Source organism: Pseudorasbora parva, chromosome 19, assembly GCF_024679245.1.
Source record: "Pseudorasbora parva isolate DD20220531a chromosome 19, ASM2467924v1, whole genome shotgun sequence".
In the NCBI taxonomy this organism is placed as follows: Eukaryota; Metazoa; Chordata; class Actinopteri; order Cypriniformes; family Gobionidae; genus Pseudorasbora; species Pseudorasbora parva.
This window is the reverse complement of record NC_090190.1, coordinates 25017685-25039224: the sequence shown is the minus strand read 5'-3', so window position 1 is coordinate 25039224 and position 21540 is coordinate 25017685. Positions and strand designations below refer to the sequence as shown.

The 21540-nt window shown below is 38.6% G+C and overlaps 1 protein-coding gene across 2 annotated transcripts in view; it reads left to right on the top strand.

The window, feature by feature from the left end:
- The window catches only part of top2b (DNA topoisomerase II beta), a 162703-nt gene that overhangs the window by 109018 nt on the left and 32145 nt on the right, over positions 1-21540 (top strand). For both annotated transcript variants that reach the window (XM_067426450.1, XM_067426449.1), the window contains exons 24-26: positions 17563-17758; positions 17968-18059; positions 19357-19512. In XM_067426450.1, coding sequence (XP_067282551.1) covers positions 17563-17758; positions 17968-18059; positions 19357-19512 — 444 coding nt within the window. The remainder of the gene's footprint in view (positions 1-17562; positions 17759-17967; positions 18060-19356; positions 19513-21540) is intronic.

Below are 21540 nucleotides of genomic sequence, written 5' to 3'. Positions count from 1 at the left end.
GCAATGTCTCTTCTATAAAATTGGTCTCTGCTATGAAATTGTGAACTTGAAATATAAATCTGAAGACACATATAGCGCTTTTCTTAGTATGTTGGATTGACTTTGTTTACTTCTGTTGTAAAGATGATCAAAACAGACTAGCTGACAGCCTGCCCTGAACGTGAGATAACCAATCGGAGGAGAGCCCTTCTTGTCAATCGTAGACGAAAAAGGCGGTACCTTTACCTAAAAAACATAGACAGTAAAAGAAATGGACAGAGCGTTCCCATAGACTTTAACGGCAGAAAGTGAGTTCAATTAGAAGCACTCATTTCCTGATGGCTGAGCGAACTGAGCAGACTCAGACTGAGCTTGAGGATGTAGATGTGACGTGAGGCTCCTGTCTGACAGTTGTAGGTCTTCTAGTAGGTGTGGAAAGTAAAATCTGAATCACGTTGTTTAAATGTTTTGTTCCGTTGCTTTTGGCTCACTATGGGCTTCTCCCCATTCTTCTCCCTTGACTTTATCAGACTTTATGTCTCTGCGTCCCCCCCGACTGTCTGATAGACAGTAAAGATTGCCTGCGAGCGTCTCCTCCTGTCTATATGGCAATTTCTCAACTGTGCGACAGAGTCGCGTTGGTTATGGCGCAATCGTTAGCCTATTTTTACAAAAACAGCTTCTACAGGGTGATAGTGTAAGATACAAGGTAATGGAGTCTTTTATGCATTGTCTTGTTTCTTTAGAAATGAACAATGGACAAATGGAGTCTTTAAACGACTCAGATGTAAAGTTATTCACTGCCAAAGTGACTCAAAAATGAATGGGAGTCAATGGGATGCTAACAGCAGGTGATGGCTTGGTTAGCAATGGCCGCTCCTATGGATGGAACCATAGACATAATATACGTAGACGCCTCATGACGTGCTGGAACGTGATCCAGCGTCGCCGCCATATTGGTTGGGTCTCTCCACTCAATGCTAGCATTCAGAGTCAATCGGAGTCAACGGAGAGCGAGCAATTATGCCTGTATTTTGTGCAGCTTACGGTTGCAATAACGCAGTATTGATACCAGATCGCATAGGATTACATTTCACAAGTAAGATTGAACAATAATTTAGGTTAATCTACAATTTATACATCATTATCATTTCATGCTTGTGTCATTTGTGGTGTCTGTATTTCACAAAGTAAGGCTGCACCACATCGCAAAATTAATTACCCTGGAGTTACAGAGTGGAAGCAAATGCAAGAAGCTGTGCAAAACAGTTCTTTTTAAAGGATTTGAGCTCCCCAGTCCCAGTTGCAAGCCTGACAGGGTAATGTAAGATGCTGGAATGACCTGGAATTATAACGTTTACTTTAGGCCTTTAAAAAAATAATTATGAGCTGGTACAGTATATATGGGAGCTTGTATGTATATGTGTTACAGAAGGTGAGTAATAGGCAATGGCGGAATAGGCAAATGCTAGGCAGTGCCACTCGTCCATAGGGGCGCCAAAATGAGTGATTTTTTTTTAATTCTAAATATTACCACAAAAAAAACCTTAAACAAATCCCCAGACTCTTCCCAGACCACTGCATCAATCTCCTCCTGCCCAGCGGGTGCTTTAGTGTCTAATATTGAACGCGCAATCAGTTTAACGTTGGGAAAATTTAATTTGTTGTTGCGTCGCCTCTCGCGCATCTAACAGATAGGAATGTGCTTGTTTGCTCGCGCCAGTGAAAGTTTGAAAGTTGCCTAATTATTTATGATGGATGGCCAATGTGTCAAAAAGACAGAAGCCCTCTGATACAGGAATATAAAGGAATAAATGGATAAAGACAGAGGTAAAGTGATGAAATGAATGAACAGTTTATCTAAATGCATTATCTAAATATGAATGTTTGCTAATTAATTCCAGTTATTTTTATCTTAAACTTTATGTAAGCAACTGTTCTGGGTGATCAGAATCTGTAAAAAATCATGTCAATTGTTTATAAACATATATATATTTATTTAATAGCCTAATGTTTTTACTCAGTTGTGCAATTGTAATAGCAATATGTGATAGTGATAGTAATAGCTGATAGTAGTCACTTTTCAACCGGCTCATTGAAAAGTGAGCCGGTCCTCACTTTTCAAAATGCTAATAAATCATACAGGATACGTTTTTTTTTTTTTGAGAAAGTAAAAATGCAGAATGTTTCCTGTGATGGGTAGGTTTAGGTTTAGGGGCAGTGTAGGGGAATAGAAAATACGTTTTGTACGGTATAAAAAACATTATGTCTATGGAGAGTCCCCACAAAGATAGTGATCCAGACGTGTGTGTGTGTGTGTGTGTGTGTGTGTGTGTGTGTGTGTGTGTGTGTGTGTGTGTGTGTGTGTGTGTGTGTGTGTGTGTGTGTGTGTGTGTGTGTGTTCATTTTTATTTTAAAAATTATAAAAACACAACAAACATATAAAAACCTTGATACAAGGGGCACCAAGTAAAATCTTGCCTAGGGCAGCAAATTGGCCAGGGCTGGCCCTGAGTAAAAGTAAAGTTGATGAGTGGAGTATGAAATTTTTGACGAGTCTTTAAAGGCAGAGCCTCTTTCATTAGCCCATTCATGACGCTGTTGATGTTAAGAGGTGCAAGATAAAAAATAAAGCATTTATTTATTTAAGTGTTGGGTCTGATGGCAGCAGCGTCCAATGTGATACCTTTTGGCCTGCAGTACATGAGACCCTTACAGTGGTGGCTCAGGACCAAGTTTCTCCCCGAGGGGAAACCCTTTTCGCTTGATCAAGGTCACGCGGCGCTGCCTACGTGCCTTAGTGAAGTGGAAAGATCCTTGGTTCCTGTCCCAAGGTCCAGTTCTGGGGGCTCCTTGTCGTCGTGTAACGCTAATGACGGATGCCTCCCTAACTGGCTGGGGAGCGATCATGAGTGGCCGCTCGGCCCAAGGTCTGTGGAGCGGCCGTCAGCTCTCCTAGCACATAAACCAGCTGGAGCTGATGGCTGTGTTCCAATCACTCAAACACTTTCTCCCAGACCTGCGGGGCCGCCATGTGTTAGTTCGGTACATAAATCACCAGGGGGGGGTTGAGATCGCGTCGGTTGTGGAAGCGGACGCATCATATGCTAACATGGGCCCAAGGCAAGATGCTCTCGCTCAGGGCGATGTACATCCCGGGGGTCCTGAATGTAGCTGCAGACTCCCTGTCGAGGCATCCGTCACCACCTCGGGGTGGAGTCTCCATTCTCCCGGCACGACTCCCTGTCGAGGCAGGGAGTGGTGCCGGGAGAATGGAGACTCCACCCCGAGGTGGTGGAGGAACTATGGATCCGCTTTGGGCGAGCCCAGGTGGATCTGTTTGCGTCTCGAGAGACAACACACTCTCCAGCATTTTTCTCCCTCACACATCCCGCTGGGGCTGGACGCAATGGTACAGACGTGGCCGAGGCTGTGTCTGTACGATTTCCCCCTCTGGGGTTGCTCCCAGGAGTGCTGGAGAGAGTCCGCCGGGATGGGGCTCAGCTCTTATTGATAGCCCCGCTCTGGCCGGGCCGAGTATGGCTAGCCGACATTATGTCTCTCCTCGAAGGTCCTCCCTGGGAAATACCAGTCAGGAGGGATCTTCTCTCGCAGGCCGGGGGGTCAGTACTGCACCCCTGTCCGGAGCTGTGGAAACTGTGGGCTTGGCCCCTGAGGGGGCCCAGTTCATAAACACGCATCTATCTACCGAGGTGATAGAGACCATGTTGCACTCCAGAGCACCATCCACAAGGAGACTTTACGCACTCAAATGGAGAGTTTTTGTCGCCTGGTGTAGGGGCCAGGCTTTGGACCCTGTTAACTGCCCGGTCAGTTCAGTACCTAAGTTCCTACAAGAAAAATTCTCCGCAGGGTTTCTTCGACATTGAAAGTGTATGTGTCGGCGATATCTGCTTATCATATTCCATTAGATAATGCATCATTAGGGAAAAACCCTTGGGTCACGTGTTTCCTTCGTGGTACTTTGAGGCTCAGACCTGCGTGCCGCCCTGGGACCTGGCCATAGTTTTATGTGGGCCCCTTTCGAGCCATTAGACGAAGTGTCCGAAAAATTCCTCACACTAAAGACGGTATTCCTTCTAGCAATTTCATCGCTGAAAAGAGTAGGAGACCTACAGGCTCTGTCAGTGGCACCCTCTTGCCTTGAGTTTGCACCAGGAATGGTAAAAGCATTTCTTATCCCGAGGGAAGGATATGTTCCCAAGGTCCCGACTAATGTGCCAGGACCAGTAATGCTGCAGGCTTTCTGTCCGCCTCCTTTCACAAAACAAGAGACAAAGAGAAGCTAAATCTGCTGTGTCCGGTCAGGGCCCTAGATGCATATGTCCACAGAGCTACCCTGTGGCGAAAGTCAGAACAGTTGTTCGTGTGTTTTGGGTTCCTAAGTAAGGCAAAACCGGCTTCAAACCAGACGCTTAGCAAGTGGATAGTCGAGGCTATTTCGCTCGCTTACGAGTCGTCCGGACAGCCTTCACCAATGAGGGTCCGCGCCCACTCCACCAGGAGTATGGCTGCCTCTATGGCTCTTATTTTTCGGGAGTTTCATTGTTAGAGGTATGTGATTGCGGCTGGGTGGTCCTCTCCGCATACATTTGTGAGGTTCTATAATCTAGATGTAGCCTGTACCCCGGGGTCCCGGGTGTTTCTGGGTTAAATTCACACATACAGACATTTGGGACTCTGACGACGTGGGTATTGACTTCCCCTAGCGTTTCGACGCAGCTCGAAGTTCCCTCGAGATAGGGAACATCTCAGGTTACGTATGTAATCATGGTTCCCTGAGAGGGAACGAGACGCTGCGTCGTTATGCCATACTCCCGGCATGCCTGTGATCGATTTGTTTGGCTTTTTTAGAAGCTAATGACTGTTTGGTCCGGGTGTGCTTTATAGCTTCCTGGTCGATGACGTCACCCGCCTATGACGTATCTTCCCGCTATTGGACTGATTTCACGAGTGCTTATATATATACACATACATAGGTCCTTCTCAAAAATTAGCATATTGTGATAAAGTTCATTATTTTTTATAATGTAATGATAAAAATTAAACTTTCATATATTTTAGATTCATTGCATACCAACTGAAATATTTCAGGTCTTTTATTGCTTTAATACTGATGATTTTGGCATACAGCTCATGAAAACCCCAAATTCCTGTCTCAAAAAATTAGCATATCATGAAAAGGTTCTCTAAACGAGCTATTGACCTAATCATCTGAATCAACTAATTAACTCTAAACACCTGCAAAAGATTCCTGAGGCTTTTAAAAACTCACAGCCTGGTTCATTACTCAAAACCGCAATCATGGGTAAGACTGCCGACCCAACCCTGTCCAGAAGGTCATCATTGACACCCTCAAGCGAGATGGTAAGGCACAGAAAGAAATTTCTGAACAAATAGGCTGTTCCCAGAGTTCTGTATCAAGGCACCTCAGTGGGAAGTCTGTGGGAAGGAAAAAGTGTGGCAAAAAAACAAGGGTCCACCGATCCGATATTAGGATCGGATATCGGCCGTGATACTGACAACAAAGCTGGATTAGGGATCAGAAAAAATGAACAGATCCACAGGCTGATCCGGGTGTTGTTGTTGTTTTTTTAATCACAGCAGAACCCTATGTCATTCGTCAGCTGCACGTGTGTCACATGCTCGAAGCAACATGGAGCAAGCCAGAGAGTCGATGTGTAGAGATTTTTTATGCTTGCCACGCCAACTAGTTCGTCTGTCGGCAATACTACCAATTTAATCCAGAAACACCATGTTAAGGAACACGCTGCATTCCTTCAGCTCAGCAAAACTAAAGGAGTGGACAATACAGCCCAGCAACTAACTTTGCAGGATGCAAAGGATTAATTTAGTGTAAGTGGTGACCCATAGTGGATATGGATAAAGGCTAATGTAATGAACTGATGGTAACAACACGCTGTTGACACTCGCGCATCTTGAGGAGAAATCAAAAAAAGCGCCGCTCACACAGTAATTGCGGTAAACATTCAAAATGTTATGTTTTTATCTTTATAACATATGATACAGTTAAACAACATCACACAACAAAATGTGCTGTTTTCCTGAATACCATCACGATTGAAAATGTCAGTGATTTCCTATGACAGCTCTATAAACAATCATTAACATTATTTACTTACATTTTAGATGCAATATGGAGTGTTTTTGTTCCATTTCAGCTGCAAAATAGTTCCAAACAAAGATTCCAAGCAACAAAGTTCCAAAAAGCAGAACCATAACGCGTCTCACGTGTTCTGAATGATTCAGTGGTTGAATCAAAGATTCAATAACCTGTTCGTAAACGACTGACTCATTCTTAAAGGAATCAGTCGTTTGAATGAATCGTTTGAATTAATGACTCAATGACTCACTCATTAAGACTCACCTACTGCCATCTACTGGTGGTTTAGTTTCCTATATTTTTCAACATTTATTTTGTTTATTCAAAAATATAAATCATAACATTATTTAATGCAGTAGTAATTTTTCTGGGTAAATAATTTAATTGGATTGGTAACATCCCTATAGTGTCTTATTTTAATGTAATGTATAGATCAAATTTAAGAATATAATATGAAACCTGAAGCATAGCTTATATTTAATAAGATTAGGGATGCCCTTTATAAAGGTAAAATATCACAAATATGCAGATTTAAAATATGTCAAAGCTGATTGAACACTGAGAATATTGCTTCAGAAAATGTTATATTTACAACACACACACAAATCGAACTTTTTTTCCGGACAAGCACATTTTTTACTCGGACAAGTGAATGACCGTTTTACTTATCCAAAAGAAGAGACATGGGCATGCTTAATGTTGAGGCCTAAATTATATTTTAGATTTGAATGCACAATTGTTTTTTAAATAAATAAGAATTCAACACTGCATAGATCTGTTATTTTGTCTTATTATCTTTATTTAGTAAAGTCTGGTGCCTTTAGTCTCTTCAAGGAAGGTATACAGTTTATTATTAATTTAATAATAGTATCGGATCGGTATCGGGTATCGACAGATACACAAAGCCCAGGCATCGGTATCAGGACTGAAAAAGTCGGATCAGTTCTGTCAGGTTGGATGGTAAATGTTGGTGGACAGCCATTTTTAGGTCTCTCCAGAGATGCTCAATTGGGTGTAAGTTAGGGCTCGGGCTGGGCCATTAAAGAATAGTCACGGAGTTGTTGTGAAGCCACTCCTTCGTTATTTTAGCTGTGTGCTTAAGGTCATTGTCTTGTTGGAACGTGAACCTTTGGCCCAGTCTGAGGTCTTGAGCACTCTGGAGAAGGTTTTCGGCCAGGATATCTCTGTACTTGGCCGCATTCAACTTTCCCTCGATTGCAACCAGTCGTCCTGTCCCTGCAAGTTGAAAAACATCCCGACAGCATGATGCTGTCACCACCATGCTTCACTGTTGGGACTGTATGGACAGGTGATATTTTTCCCCACACATACCGCTTAGAATTAAAGGGGTACTTCAGCGCTGGGAAGACGAATCTGTATTTAAAATGGGTCATTAATGTAGTAGAAATGGGAAAAAAAATTTATTTGGTGCTTTCTAGACTGAGAAAAGATAGAAAATGTATTTTTGTCTCATGGGGATGAAAGACTTCTGTGAATACTGCCTTTTGGACAAGCGCATATGCCTGGATTGGAATTCTGTGAATAAAAACTCGAACTTACGAAGCTTTTTAAAAATGTATCTCGTCTGTGTGCCACTGCCTTGATTTCTCCATTATTGCATTTAATTTGTTGACGTTTATTGTCGCGTGTCGCAAAGCATGCAGTGGTGCTGCACCTTGAATTGCGCATTTACAATATATTTGTAAATTAATTTACATTTAATTTCAGTTAGATGTTGTAAAATTTCATTCTCTGTTGTAGTTTAACAATAAAACAAACAAAATTATGTCAAATTAGAAATGAAGGTCTCTCTCTCTCTCTCTCTCTCTCTCTCTCTCTCTCTCTCTCTCTCTCGCCCCTTTCACACTACGATTCCGGCAAATACACGGATAATGCGACCCGGCATTTGTTCCCGGGCCGCTAGATTTGGTCCATTCACACTGCCAGAGAAATACCGTAATATGTGTGCTTTCACACACAACCCGGAACGGTTTCAGAACGAGTTGATACGTGACATCCTGATGTGACGTATAATGGCGAGCGATCTCAGCTTCAGCGCGGATAGTAAGGAGCTCCGTGGTCTCGACTTGTGTCCAGTTTGTGCACATTTCTACTTGTTTAATTTTAGTTTCTTTTGTATACGAACACTCTGCGTTTAAAACACCGACTAGCTCTTCTGGCCAGGGGCGAGGCTACATAAGGGCCAGGGTGGCACTGGCCCACTCAGATTGACGGCTGGCCCACCCAATCAGAACAGACAAAAAAAAAAAAAAAAAAAAAAAAAATTGGGATAGCAGAAAGAATATGCCTATGTGACAACACAAATCACTTAAACACGTACAAAAAGTTTCATTAAAAAATAGGGCTGTCAAATATGTTAATAACGCGTTAACGCAAATTCATTTTAACAGCACTAAATTTATTAACGCAGCGCGCATTTTCTGTTTGATCTGTGGCATAGCCCGTAGTTGGAAAAAGTGAGAGCAGTCAGACGCAAAGGATGCAGCACCAAACATTAATAGGGAAAGTAAAGGGTTGACATTAATATTCTAAACCAAAAGTGCAGTTATTGCCAACATAAGCTACCGCATAAGCTACCACATTTTTTGTTTAACTTTTATTAGACTTCAGAAAGAAAAGTGCGGTTTTTTTCACAGAGCGCATTCTCTGCAGTCTGAGCGCGATGCACTGCAGCTCACTCTCGCTCATGTCTGAGGTAAATCATTATCACCGATTACAGTACACCTGTTTTATTGAACTAAATACATTACAAACGGCTAAAACGAATGCACAGGTTACTTTCCTGAACAAGCGCGCTCCCGAGTCCATGTTCTTCACACTGTCCACGTGAATCGCAGCCCAGTTCGGTGCGCACATGCAAAATACCGGCAGTTCAATAGGGAGCGCGCGTCTCTTAAAGGGGCCGCACTATATTCCTACTCGTCGAATATGGACCTCCTCCGGGTGTGGTGTGGTTCTGGTGCGCTCACTGGTACACATTACCAATTTTTCATACGAACTTTGCCCTGCTCTGAATTAAACTTCCAGTGTAAAAACTCCCTTTATATTCTTAAAATGAGAGAAATCACTACTTACACTTAATTTTTTAATTTAGGCTTAAGAGACATTTCAACAAACCATTTCTTAGATAAACATCTATGACCTTTGATACGTCTAATCTTCATGCTGTATTGATTATTATTGAATAAGTATGGTTTCACTAATAATAAATGTACGTTTGCATAAAGCATGCATATTTGTCCATACTCATGTTGATTAGAGTATTAAAAACTTAATTTTAGATTTACAATTGCTAAAAATGTGCGATTAAATTGCGATTAAATATTTTAATCGATTGACAGCCCTATTAAAAAATAATTACGGTAGAGCGAAAACATTTTCATATAACTGCCTTATTGCAACAGCCAATCAATAAGCTTAGTAGTAATGTTTAGCCAATCACGTATTGTTGAGGGGATGGGAAGATGAGTTTACGTCTGCTAGTGAAATAAACTTTTAACACTGGCCACGGTGCATAACACAAGACGAAATTCTCACAGGTTAAGCTGCAAATACATGTTTGACAACAGTTATACTGAGTTGCATAAGTGACAAGAACTGGTTATTCCATTTTAAAATTAACCCAATTACTACACACTTATGTCTTGTTACAGTGGTCATATAGCAGCACAATATCTATATTTGTCTTCCTTGCAATAGGCTTTGTAGCTGCTTGTTATAAATTAATTTTGTATATATGAATTATATGAATTTGTTGGCAAAAAATAAATCATATATAGCTTATATTTACTGTCAAGTGATTTTGTCCCATATTGGTAAATTTGTGTAATTTGAGAGTAGTCATTGAGGTCCACCCTATTCCACCAAGGTCCACTCAGTTAAAAATTTCTGGCCTCGCCACTGCTTCTGGCAATGCAGGGTTGTATAACTACGTACACGTTGCGGCATTAGTTTCAGCTTTTGTTCACACAGCGCTCGTCCAGGGTTGTATCCCGCAATGTTACTAGGTCCCCGACCCGGGTTCAATTCGTTAATCAATTCCGGGACGTGGTTGCTTTCACACAGAAGGCGACCCGGCAATGTTCCGGGAATATTGAGGGTCTCTCTCTCTCTCTCTCTCTCTCTCTCTCTCTCTCTCTCTCTCTCTCTCTCTCTCTCTCTCTCTCCCTCTCCTCGGACGGTATGGGCCAACTTTGGCCCGCGGCCCTAGTTTGGGCATCTCTGCTCTAAGGTTTCTACTGATACAAAGCCATATGATAATCGTCATTTTAGTCAAAACTGTTGACTGATTTTAGTCAAAAGACAACGGAAGGTATCTTAAGCCCTGTTTCCACCAAAATTACCCAGAACAATTTGTACCAGGAACTTTTTTTACAGGAACTTTTCTCCCCCCAGACCTGCAACTGTCTGTGTTTCCACCGCGATCTAAAGTTCCGTGAAGATTAGGCAAATTAGTCGGGTGATGTAGGACTGCGCGCGACTGCTCCTCCAAGTCAGTGACAGACAGTAATCATTTTTGCGCGACACTAGCCACGTTTACAAGCACACTTTTTTTGTCATTCCGATTGAAAGATTTAGTGGACTGTTTACATGAGACGTTATCTAAACCGATCTGGTGTTTACATATGATGACTTTCAATCGCAATCATTTTGTGACATGCAGTTTGTCTGCCGCATCAAAAATGTCAACGCTGTTTTCTCCACCAGCTGGAATGTGTTAACAGTAGCCATAGCAACTCTTAACAGCCACCAGGACTAATACAGTATTATATAAGCTATTTATTTGTTTGTTATATGTTGTGTAAAAATTAATTCTTCTGTTAGGCACAGTTCAAGTAAAAACTGCCTGGGGCAATATATGCTGTGTCATTATTCCAACATTATCTTCATAACTTACGAAATAAAAAGTTTACCCCTCAGAAAAATGATTTTTCCTCTCTTGTCAACATAAATGCGGCGCGCGCTGTCACGTCATGTAAGGACGCACACTTAAAAGTAATCGGTCAGGTCGTTTACATGGTGAAAAATAGACTGTAAAAAAAATTAATAACGAGTATGGAAGAGATTCAAGCTGTGCGGCTTTTGCTGGTTATGTATAGGTTTACTAAAGAGGTAATTAACAACGACAGAAAAGAGCACTGGCATATTCAGAAAGCTTGTAAAGCTAGATTTAAAATGACAATGTATAATATTATTAGGACATGTACAATGTCCTATTACGGACATTGAACGTGAGATGGCTGAGACGAACGCGCGCCATCAGACAAAGTGATGGGCCCGTCAACGCTGCTATAAGTATATAAGTATTGTTACAAATATTAGGATGCAAGTTATTAACGTTTTAAAACATCACATTAAAAGAAATCTAGTGTTTCATAATGTCTAAATATTTATTGAAATGCAAAACCTAAAAATAAGTAAGCAGTTATGATCTGTAATACTTTGAGCAATTAGACTATAGATACACGTATATTTATTTATTTATTAAAGAGCCATACAGGCACCTAGTGGGTAAACCATGGGATTTCAAATGAAAATAATTATATTTCCAGCCACAAAATTACTCTAAATTTGCCTTTTTGCATTGGAATTCTCTATTTTAACCTTAATCACACTAATAGTAATATAAATAATAAAAATATTAGAATATAAATATTTCAAGTGCTCATTAATGGACTATAATTATTGCACAAATAGTTTTTTACGGTAACACTTTACTTGAAGGGGTGTGCATAAGACTGACATGACACCTTCATAACCGTGACATGACATGTCATGAATACGAAGGAGTTTTTATGCTTGTTTATGACAACTGTCATTCGCTCAGTTATGTCATTTTTAATGCAAAGATGACATTATTTGAGATGTCTTTGATATGACAACTTGACATAAACCAATACATCATAACCTGTCAGTGTCTGTCATGACAACTTGACATTACCAAGACAACATAACCTGTCATAAACATGACATAGCAGATTAATGATCAAACTTAAACTACTTAGCTTTATGGGCTAACATTACATTAAACTGGCATGTGGTTGGTTTTGACGTTGGCTGTCATGAGGCCATTATAATGTCATGATTTTTTTAAATAAATTTAATTTGTCATTAACATGTCATTAAGTGTTAATACTCTATCAAATTATTGTATAACGGTGTCCTGAATGTATATATTGACCTAAACTACAGTTAGACAAGTTGAATTTGTCATTAACATGTCATTAAGTGTCAATACTCTATCAAATCATTGTATAACGGTGTCCTGAATGTATATGCTGACCTAAACTACAGTGATACAAGTTGAATTTGTCATTAACATGTCATTAAGTGACAATACTCTGTCAAATTATTTCATAACACTGTCATGAATATTTTTCTTGACCTAAACTACAGTGGTACAAGTTGAATTTGTGATTAACATGTAATTAAGTGTCAATACTCTGTCAAATTATTTTATAACATTGTCATGAATATTTTTCTTGACCTAAACTACAGTGGTACAAGTTGAATTTGTCATTTTTTTATGTCATTAAGTGTCATTACTCTGTCAAATTATTTTAAAACAGTGTCATGAATATTTTTCTTGACCTGAACTATGGCATCATAGAGTCAATCATACTGAGCCATTGAAAACTCAGCTCAAAATGATAGTGGCACCCACAGACATTATATTCACCTATATGATGTCTGTGGTGGCACCACTGGTTAGGTTTAACGTCACGCTTTGACGGACGTTGGCCGAGCCTCAGTCAGGTTAGTTTATTCAGGTATTTAATGTAAATTTTGTTTGCAGTAAGAAAAGAAAAAAACTCACAACAACATTATTTTGGGTTTTGTGTACTTTTTTAAAAAAAAACTTTCGCTCACTCTTTAACAAATATTTTGAGTTTATTCTTACCATTCCTTTGTTCGTCTGTTTGTTATGGCTGAGTCCCGTGAGCTGTTGCACCATCAAAAGGGGTTCGGGCAGAAACGTTGGACCTATACTGTTCCGGCCCAGGATCTAGCCGCAACCATTTCTTGTTCAGCCCGGGGTGGGGCTCCAAAGACTATTTCTTTTATTTTTATACATCAGAAGCTAATTTATAAAGTGAAGTCATTTGACAAAGTGTTATTTTTCGGTGTTTGTTTATGTGTGTATATGATGCTGTTATATATGTTTATTTTGTGTAATAATTTGGCAATTATTTTTGTATGTTTTCCCCTTTTTTGCGTTAATTGGTGCTGGTCACCAGTGTATAAATCAAGGGGGGGTAATCCAAACCCCGGAAAGCTTACCACCCATAGGGGCGGCCATTGCTAACCAAGCCATCACCTGCTGTTAGCATCCCATTGACCCCAATCATTTTGGCGTCACTTTAATAGGGATGGGACGATACACTTAAACTCACGATACGATGCACCTCGATATGCCAGGGTTACGATACGACACATCACGATACGATATCAAAATAATTTTTTTTTCTTTTCAAATCTGTGATTTTTTTTTTTTTACCACCTAAGTAATGTCCTTAAACGAAAGGTAGGATTTTTCTCTTTTTTTGTATTTTGGTTCTATGTTGTTTTTTAAAAAAAAGGAGAATTTTTAGAAGCCACATCTTAAACAGGGGTGCCAATAATTGTGGAGGGCACTGTAGGGATGTCAATCGATTAAAATATTGAATCGCGATTAACTGCATGATTTTAATGAGTTAACTCGCAATTAATTGCAATTTAATTGCAATTGTAAATGTATCTTAAATTAAGTTTAAATTAAGTTTTTAATACTCTAACCAACATAGGTATGGACAAATATGCATGCTTTATGCAAATGTACATTTATTATTAGTGAAACCATACTTATTCAATAATAATCAATACAGCATGAAGACTAGACATATCAAAGGTCATAGATATGTTTATCTAAGAAATTGTTCATGTATTTTAAGCCTAAAATTAAAAATAATATGAGTAAGTAGTGATTTCTCTCATTTTAACAATATAAAGGGAGTTTTTACACTGGCAGTTTAATTCAGAACAGGGTAAAGTTTGTATAAAAAATTGTTAATGTGTACCAGTGAGCGAACCAGAACCACACCATACCTGGAGGAGGTCCATATTACACGAGTAGGAATATAGTGCGGCCCCTTTAAGAGATCCGCATTCCCTATTGAACTGCCGGTATTTTGCGTGTGCGCGCCGAACTGGTCCGCGATTCACGTGGACAGTGTGAAGAACGCGGACGACTCGGGAGCGCGCTTGTTCAGGAAAGTAACCTGTGCATTCGTTTTAGCCGCTATTAATGTATTTAGTTCAATAAAACAGGTGTACTGTAAGCGGTGATGGTGATAATGATTTACCTCAGACATGAGCGAGAGTGAGCTGCAGTGCATCGCGCTCAGACTGCAGAGAATGTGCTCAGTGAAAAAACGCCCTTTTCTTTCTGGAGTCTAATAAAAGTTCAACAGAAAATATGGTAGTTTATGTCGGCAATAACTGCATTTTTGGTTTAGAATATTAATGCTAATGTCAACCATTTTCTTTCCCTATTAATGTTTTCTGCTACATCCTTTGACTGCTCTCACTTTTTCCAACTAACGTTACGGGCTATGCCTCAGATCAAACAGAAAATGCGCGCTGCGTTTTGTTATGTCTGCCCCATATACACACACACACATAATACACTAAATTATTTATATACTACGCAAATCATGCAAGCAGTGCCATCTATCTTTATTTCGCGATCAATTTTTTTCGACCTCGATGCGTTTCGTCACGTTTTGTATCGCGATATTTTGTCAAACGATATTTCGTCCCATCCCTACACTTTAACAGCGAATGACTTTACATCTGAGGCGTTTAAAGACTCCATTTTTCCATTGTTTATTTCTAAAGAAACACGACAATGTATAAAAGGCTCCATTACCTTGTATTTTACACTATCACCCTGAAACGTGATGACGACAATCAGACGATTGCGACAATATATGCTTTATGTGTGTTTTTCAAGCCATCTCAATGTAAGCTATTTATTGACAACAAAGTAGGCCTATATCATATAAATAATGCAGTGCTAACTGACAGCTTTTTAAATGTTTATCTTCTGCTCACCAAAGCTGCATTTATTTAATCAAAAATACAGTTAAAACAGTAATATTGTAAAATACAATTACAAATGAAAACTGAAACAACTTGTTTACAAATGAAAACAAATTTTCTATGTGAATACAGTAAAGTGTAATTTATTCCTGTGATCAAAGCTGAATGTATCATCATTACTCCAGTCTTCAGTGTCACATGATCCTTCACTAATCATTCTCATATGAGGATTTGATGCTCAAGAGACATTTATGATTATTATCTGTGTTGAAAACAGTTGTGCTGCTTAAAAATGTTGTGGAAACCATGATACATTTTATTTTTCAGGATTCTTTGATGATAGAAAGTTCAATGGACAGCATTTATTTGCATTTATTAAATAAATTATTATCTTTTGTAATATTAAAAATATCACTTGTGATCAATTTAATGTAGCCTATGTCTGATCAACAAAAGTATTAATTTCTCTCTTTTTTCATTTTACCACAAATGTTTGAATGGTATGGTGGTTTCCACAAAAATGAAGCAACAAAACTGTTTTCAACACTGATAATAATCATAAATGTTTGTTGAGCATCAAATGCTAATATGAGAATGATTAGTGACACTGAAGACTGGAGTTATGGTGATAAATTCAGCTTTGATCACAGAAATAAATGACACTTTACTGTATATTCACGTAGCGAACAGATGATGTACATCCGAATAATATTTCACTGTATTATGTTTTTTACTCCATTTTTAATTAAATAAATGCAGCATACATATATATATATATATATATATATATATATATATATATATATATATATATATATATATATATATATATATATATATATATATATATATATATATATATATATATATATATATATATATATAGCACAGCTAGACTTAGCAGGGAGGTGCAAGCCAGAAGGCGACATGCAGCCAAGTGCAAGAGGGCTTGTGAAACACTCATCCAAGCTAAGATAAAAAATAAATAAATGTTTTTCATGTCTGTCAGTCTTTTTTATTTGTGTCATGCAAAATATATGGCATATATGAAATTTGTAATTTCTCTTTAAGTCACACTGAAAAATGACCCCTCCCAACCCCCCCCCCCCCCCCCCCCCCATCCCCCCCCCCCCCTTTTTTTTTTAGTCATGGAAAAAAAAACGATTGTTGATGAACATATTTAGTCTCGTGTTGTCTGATGAAATTAACACTACCCGACTGCATCTCTGGAGCTCAGCCACAGTGATCTTTGGATTCTTCTTTACCTTTCTCACCATGGCTCTTCTCCCCGATAGCTCAGTTTGCCCAGACAGCCAGCTCTAGGAATAGTTCTGGTTTTCCCAAATGTCTTCCATTTAAGGATTATGTGATTTTGAGGCCACTGTGCTCTTAGGAACCTTAAGTGCAGCAGAAATGTTTTTGTAACCTTGGTCAGATATGTCCCTTGCCACAATTCTGTCTCTGAGCTCTTCATGCAGTTCATTTGACCTCATGATTCTCATTGACTCTGACATGCACTGTGAGCTGTAAGTTTGTATATAGACAGGTGTGTGACTTTCCTAATCAAGTCCAATCAGTATAATCAAACACAGCTGGACTCAAATGAAGGTGTAGAACCATCTCAAGGATGACCAGAAGAAATGGACAGAACCTGAGTTAAATATATGAGTGTCACTGCAAAGGGTCTGAATACTTAGAACCATGTGATATTTCAGTTTTTCTATGTCAATATGGGGTGATGTATGTACATTAATGTGAAAAATTAACTTAAATTATTTTAGCTGGTTTTGGCTGCAATATAACAAAGAGTGAAACATTTAAGGGGGTCTGAATACTTTCCGTACCCACTGTATATGCTGCTGTCTCTTTAAAACCTAATGAACAGATCCAATATAATACACAGGAATCAAATAGATGTTCGCATGCTATCTGAAACGTGTTCTCTCTGTGTACGCTTTCATGTTTGTGGCTGTACGCTCTGGTCTGCACCTGGCTGTATGCTTTGGTGTGCATCTGTTCTGCACTAGCCAGAATGTATAATATTAGCTCTAGCTTATAACAGTGCACTTAAATATGGGCAACTAAAGCACAGAATTTACAAGTTTGTACTATTATTGTAATGTGTACTGTTCTCATTTTCTTGTAATTAACTGTATTTTGACAGTTTTTGTCTGTGAGCTTTTTAAACCCTAGTAATCTAATACTATTTTAATGATCATTAAAATGTGAAACTGTAACTCTAACCAACTAGAATTTTACAGTGGTTTGTGATATTGTGAAACTGGTGTACCATATGATTTGTATTTGCCTCATGCTTCTTTGTCTCTGGTCTGTAGGTGTTATTTGATCACATGGGCTGTATGAAGCGCTATGAGTCTGTGCAGGAGATCCTGAAAGAGTTCTTTGAGCTGCGCTTGCACTATTATAAACTGAGGAAGGACTGGCTGGTGGGCAGTTTGGGCGCTGAGTCAGCCAAACTCTCCAACCAGGCACGATTTGTTCTGGAGAAGATTGAGGGGAAACTATCAATCGGTGAGATATTTTATGATCCTTTTTGGCCTGCATCTTCTGAAATATATATATATTTTTCCTGTCTTTCTAGTTTGTAAGTTTGAATTTCCGCTTCAGTGTAAATAGTAATTACAGCTTTACTGCAGAGGACAAATGAAGGAAGCACCCTTTAAATTTACATTTTACATTAAAAATGAAAAATTAATATTATGTGCTCATTATTTTACCAGAGAACAAGTCAAAAAGAGATTTGATCCGAATGCTGGTTCAAAAAGGATATGAATCTGACCCTGTGGCAGCCTGGAACAAAGCCCAAGAGAAGGTATGTGAGGAAACATAGATGATAGATATTAGACAACTATTTGAATATATGCACCTGTAATCTGTAATGTATGTGTAATATTATTTTAAATGTAAAAATTAAAAATAAATATTTTGTTCAAATCAGAACTCAATGCAAACACCATAGACTAGGAAATTGTCATGAGCCTTACCTTTATGCTTTAGATTACATGAGTTTTTAATATCCTAACCAATTATGAATCTGGTTCCATCACACACATAACAGGAATCTGATTATCTTCTCTCAAATGTCAAACATGCATACACACTACAAAAGATTATTAAGATCATTACACCAGAGGGAGCACCTTGCATTATCATATTCGTAAGCGGATGTAAACGAAATTGATAGTGTCTGTTCTTCAGCGAGAACTCTGTTAACAGTACTATGCTAGCTAACATTAGCCTCTAGGCTAAAGGACTAACATTTTTACAGTTGATTGGCAACATCATCAACTTGTTAGCGAGCAGCTTTCTGCATACACCCAGTACATTCATAACTGTGGTGAATTCTTCCCAGCTCTATACAGTTGTGGTATGTTTTTGAAGGTACATTAGTCAAGTCAGCTTTATTTATATAACGCTTTTTACAATGTCAATTGTTCCAGAGCAGCTTCACAGTGCAAATAATGCAACAGATTTTGATTCGACTGTACAGCCACTCTGGAGAAAAGTATGTCATCCAGCTCAGTTCAATTATCATATAGTGTCAATGCGGGAAAATCATTTATATAGTTTAATATTAAGTCCCCAACTGAGCAAGCCAATTATACAGGATACAGGCAGTTGTATTGTTGCCACACTTCCATAAGCTGTTGCTCTGTCTCTTCTTTTCAACAGACTTGCACAGCAGCTTGTTTTGTGGTTACCATTTCGAATCTTCTCTCATTCACATCTGTTTTCTTGACTTGTCTCTCATTGCTGTTGTGAAAGTACTTGTGTACTCGTAGTCATGATCATCCAGATTTAAAATACAAAATATCAAACAGCACGGTTTTGATTTGTCAGAGTTACATACTTTCATCAACTTGCACAGCTCAATTCTATCAATTTAATAGTATTTATAGCCCCTAACTGAATAAAACAAGCTGTGTTAAAATAAGTTACTACCTCAAAATGTAGATCTGTTTGCAGGTGCAAAGTAATTTATTTACACCTCTTTTGCTCATGTGCCAGCTATTTTTTATTATTATTTTTTTTACAATTCGGTAGACTCTTTACTCACTGTTCATATCACATTTTTTCTCTTGTGTTTTGGTCAATGACGATGATGGTAGTCTTTAGAGGATGAGGATGGTGATGGTAATGACAGTGACAGCTCAGTGGACTCTGGCTCCTCCTCTGGGCCAAATTTTAACTACATTCTGAACATGCCTCTGTGGTGTCTGACCAAGGAGAAGGTTGAGGAACTCCTCAAGCAGAAAGACCTGAAGGTACTGGGATCTATCACTCTTACAGTCATCAGTGTTACATTCAATTATTCGGGTATTTTTTTCACTTTATTGATATGACTGAACTTTTTTACTATATAATATGTATGATGCAGGGCTTGACATTAAAGGGGTACTTAAGCGCTGGAAAGATGAATCTGTGTTTAAAATGGGTCATTAATGTAGTAGAAATTTGAAATTATTTTTGAATTTGGTGCCTTCTAGACTGAGCAAAGACCGAAAATGTATTTTTGTCTCATGGGGATGAAAGACTACAATTCCCTAAATGCTTCGCTGCCCTGTGAGGCCATTCCCAAAGCCACAACTACTGGATTACAGTGACTGAGTTAGAGAACAGACACTACAATTAAATACTGAATGTGTTTGTTCAATATAACGATCGAGTTGCCACGTGAGTCTCACAGCACTAACTCTGATTAGGAGTCAGATTACATTTAACTTCATAAATGAGCTAATGAGCTCCGTGATGAGAGCTGAGGAAATCGCGACCACATTCGCGGCATACATTCACAATGGGTGTTCAGTCTGGCGCGTTTTCAGTTCATACCTTTGGAAGCTTAACTTTCATAGAAATTAATTTGAGAATTTAAAACACTTGCATTGCTTAGGATCAGTTTACATTAATGCCTGCAGCTGTAAGCTGTGCTGTGAGTGTGATCTCTTACCAGTGTTCAATCAGCTTTGACATATTAAAATCTGCATATTAGTGTTATTTTTCCTTTTATAAAGGGCCCTTTTTCCCGTAATCTTATTAAATATAGCCTATTCTTCAGCTTTCATTTTATATTGTTAAATTTGATCAATACATTAAATTAAAATAAGACTCTATAAGGGCTATTACCAATCAAATTAAATAATTTACATTGAAAAATTACAACTGCATTAAATAATGTTTTGAGATTTGTAGTTTTGAATAGACAAATAAGAAATGCTGGAAAGTATGTTTAAACCAGTGATTCTCAACCTTTTTTGGGCCATTGCCCCCCTATCCATTCTCTGTACAGTTGTGGTATGTTTTTGAAGGTACATTAGTCAAGTCAGCTTTATTTATATAACGCTTTTTACAATGTAAATTGTTCCAAAGCAGCTTCACAGTGCAAATAATGCAACAGATTCGACTGCACAGCCACTCTGGAGAAAAGTATGTCATCCAGCTCAGTTCAATTATCATATAGTGTCAAATGCGGGAAAATCATTTATATAGTTTAATATTAAGTCCCCAACTGAGCAAGCCAATTATACAGGATACAGGCAGTTGTATTGTTGCCACACTTCCATAAGCTGTTGCTCTGTCTCTTCTTTTCAACGGACTTGCACAGCAGCTTGTTTTGTGTTTTTGATTTGCAGCTTTGATTTGAATGAACAGTTGAAATATCATTATCATTCGCTTACCAACCCCAAAGAGCAAAAAAAGGTTTTGTGAATTGCAATTATATTTATTTAGTGTTTAACAAGCGCTTTAGAAATATGGCTTTGAAATTTAACGTAGATTAAACGTAGATCAGCAAATAAGTAGCTTTCATATTTATTTTTCCAGCTGAATAAAAAACAACAACAACAAGGAAAAATTGTGTCTGAATGATAAATGCTCTTGTTTTCCCAACCGTGATGCAAGTGTTGAGAATCATTTATATGCTCGCCCCCAACATTTGCACCTGTCCAAACATGTGCATTGTCAGGCGGAACTGACGCAACCGAATCATCAGGACTGCATTGCACATGTTCAGGCTGTGCAGGAGACGTGAGGACTTTATGTCAACAGTCATGGTTGAGGTTTATTATAATGGAATACCAAAACAATTTATTTCAAAATCATTTGTTTGTTCGGCCCATTTTCACTCAGCATCTTAAACTTAAGAAAAGGGCAACTGTATTCCTGCAAGCAGTAAGTAGTGATTTATCCACTTATTGACTAGCTTTTTAAACAATTTCTGATTAAATTGAAAGTTAGAGAGACCGCATTGTCTAGATGACACAAGATGCTAGTACAGAAACAATAGGAAACTCCAA